This window comes from Nicotiana attenuata, unplaced genomic scaffold (genome assembly GCF_001879085.1).
Source record: "Nicotiana attenuata strain UT unplaced genomic scaffold, NIATTr2, whole genome shotgun sequence".
Lineage (NCBI taxonomy): Eukaryota > Viridiplantae > Streptophyta > Magnoliopsida > Solanales > Solanaceae > Nicotiana > Nicotiana attenuata.
The window spans coordinates 2,800-6,256 of NW_017686703.1; the positions used below are offsets into that span (position 1 = coordinate 2,800).

The 3,457-nt window shown below is 37.5% G+C and overlaps 1 protein-coding gene across 1 annotated transcript; it reads right to left on the reverse strand.

The window, feature by feature from the left end:
• Positions 1-216: 216 nt before the first annotated feature.
• LOC109222233 (translation initiation factor eIF-2B subunit beta-like) lies at positions 217-2,473 on the reverse strand (the record flags this gene model as incomplete). Its single annotated transcript, XM_019386605.1, has 6 exons — positions 217-438; positions 860-985; positions 1,075-1,177; positions 1,278-1,385; positions 1,949-2,075; positions 2,170-2,473. Coding segments are annotated over 6 exons (966 nt in total), but the record flags the coding sequence as incomplete, so codon positions are not given.
• Between the last annotated feature and the right edge of the window lie 984 nt (positions 2,474-3,457).

The window sequence follows — 3,457 nt, forward strand, 5'->3', positions numbered from 1 at the left end:
TAACAAGTATTATTATCATAAAACTACTGATTAATCCCTAGAGTGGTAAAATAATACGTTGCAAATTCCCCCTACGTTCCCCCCTTGAACCTTGAGAATAATTCCAAATAACCAAACTTTTGCATGTAGAAACTTGAATCAATTGTTTTTTAATAGTACATTTCTTTAATGTAATATTTCAGGATTGAGGCGTATTTGTTGTTGCAAGCCAACTTCTAATACAAAAATGGTAAAGTGTCCTTACATGTCGGTGATGAGAAGGCTAACAAGCTCAGGTGACACGTAGTCAAAACCGGGGTTGACAACTTGAACAAGAGGAGCCCTACTATCCATTCCAAAATCCATGCAATTGGAAAATTGCCCAAATTCCAGAAGTTCAGCAGGGGATCTCATGTCATTAAGACAAACCTCTGGATTGTGTGGATATGAAGGGCACAACTGTAACAGAAAGAAGACATTTAAAAGGATTAACTAATACTAAATACAGCCAAAAGTAGAAAAAGAGTGTGTATTAGGCGGCAAATGTAAAAGTTTGTAACAAATTCAAGGGTTTGCAAAGCCTAATTTCAAGGGAACAGAATCATATTTTCCACAACATTTCAAGGTTCTTAACATGATTTATTTAGCAAACCAGAAAAACTGAGGTCTTGCCGTGTTATCAGATGCCTTCTAGTTCGGGAGTGACAATCAGCGAGATGCATAAAAACCGCCAATTGTTAAAGAGTTAAAGGAATAGCCACTTAAATAGCTGGACAGCACAAGTCTGATACCTCACAAGATTTCGATCTTTTTTCTCCCTCCCCTTAATTAAACCTTTTTGACAGTTAAATACATGGAAGAGCCAGTAAAGCTCAGATACCTTGTGAATGCCGGCAACTACTACAAATGGAACAGCATGCTTTTGAGCTGCAAGTGCAACCATGTTCATACCAACAGGTGCAATGACACCGCCATTGGCCATTATTGCATGAACTCCCACTATAACCTACACAACAAGGTTAGGGTTCTAAGCACAGGTAGCCCAAGTACAGATTGATAGTAGGCATAAAATAGCAAATCCAGAAAGTTAAGTACCATATTTACTCTAGAAATCATTGCAAAAATAGCAGAATCTGTTACTACTGTAGCTTGTAGACCTCTTCCTACCAGCTCTTTTGCAAGAGCATGCCCCTGGTACCTGATCAAACACAGACGGAGAAGGGAAAGTTCGCGGTTAATATGATAAATAAATTTCAAGATTAATTTATTTCTTGGAAATTGCAGAATACTCCACAAACCTTGGTGCGCCCTCTGCAACAACCACCCGGAAAGACCGTTTTTTCTCTTTTGCGGCACAGAGGAATTCCAAGGCAGTTCTTGAACTACCTAATGTTAGTATTACTTCACTGAAAAAAAGTGCATTTGTTAATGAGCTATCACATTTGATTAGAAAAGACATGTCCCATACAACTATGCAGCAATATGCCCGCAAAGGGGGAAAAAGTACGAAAAAATACATTAGAGGTGAAGGTTGAAACCGCGAAGAACATTTGAGCTGCAATTAGGATCGAAACTTTATCATCCATGAGCAATTGAGGAAGGCCATCCACCATAAATTTTGTAAAATGTCTAGGCTACCAACCTAAATTTGTCATTTTCACAGTACTTTCGGAACATAGATTTGTCACTGATGTGAAAGAATGTGTAAAATTTATTAGGTAAAATGTCTATCCAGCAAGTAGCACTTGTCACAAACCCAGGCTGTAAGCCCTGTGTCACTGTAAAGGGAAAACCCTTGGAAGGTAAACTGGCGAAACAGTGAAACAACAATATCCATTGAGTGTGTTCAGTTCATACTATAATGTTACTTGAAATATCTAGTATGCATTACTTATAAAAAAAAGAAAGATATCCAGTATGCATAACACGATACAGACGTATTCTCCAGTATGCTGTAAAAGGTAAGTACTTTTGATGAATATGCTCAACTGCCTGCTCTGCGATCAGCTCATGACAAGTATCGATATCTTCAATTAGTATGTTAATTGCCTCAATGACGTCATGTTTTAACTTCCGAGTCCTGGCAAGTTTATCAGCTGCAACACAGAATAACAGATAATTCAGTGCTGAAACTAAAAAATGATTGCTGTTATAAATTGCTTTAAACTCATGTAACACAGGAGCGTTTACCTTTGCTTTTCTCTTCAGAATCTCCACCTGAAGAGGAGGTGTATATGTTACTCGGTAAAGCTTTATCGGGCATACTCTCCAGAAGTGCATGCAATGAGGGAGATCGTAAAAAGCTTTTAGCCGCAGCTGCTGCAGCAGACTGAATTGGGTCACAATCGTGGTCTATGGTTCCTTCATCATCACTTGCAGCTGATAAATCTAAGTCGCCTGTTTTACTGGCCAAAAGAGAAAGATCCTCCTCCCGGATAATATGAAGAACACGCCTAACAATATTTCCAACAGCAAGCTCTGCAATTTCATCAAATTTTTGGTTATATTATTCTTCGCATAACAAATATGATTACTTAATCTGGAATGCTTTTATTAAAGGTCATTAATTCTCTATGACTTCTCATTTAAAGTACTGTTGACAATCCTTGTCACTGAACCAACGACTGGAGAACACATCTATCTGGTTTAAAAGGATATATATGAATAAATGTATATGCATGTATGTATGCATATATATACATAAATCCCCTAGTAAGTAGAGTGACGACGAATGAGCGATGACTTCCATGCCTAAGAAGATGTGCAGAAGTACACCTAATATGCTGGAACAAGTTTGAACATATGAAACGAACATAAGTATAGCCTTAATATGTTTGAATAACAGTGAAGCTTCCAGTAGATGTACCAATAGAGGACGATGACCACTTCTAATCTCACTATGGACGTCCTGAATGTTTTTCTCATAAAGAGTTGTAAATGCAGAAAATCTATGCAGCAATTAGTACTCCCTCGTCTCATTTTAGGTGACACACTTTCCTTTTAGTTTGTCCCCAAAAAGATAAGTCATATTTCTGTATTTGGAAATTACTTAAACATATCATCTCTTACCCTTAATGACATGATTTGTTGGTGACCAACTTGACATAAAAGTTCACTTTTTTATGAGGAGAAAGAAACATGAAAGGTGGAATTCTCACCATCACGCATTTGATTGTTGGTAGTAAGGTTAATGTTGGTAGTTTGCACACATTTAGCTTATGTGTCAAAAGCTTCTTTTGGTTCTGAAACTCAGTGCTTGGTCAAACACCACCACATAAAATGGAATGGAGGGAATAACTTTTAGTATGAATGAATATACATGACGAGTAACAGGTGGAACCTTTTATCAAATGCAATTTACAATGGGGAAGCTAGCAACCCCTTCCAATCATGGTGTTGAAAGAGGTTATGCTTTCTCAATCAATATTTCTATGGACTAAAATATACCCATTGTGCGAAGAATCAGCTAACACCGGTC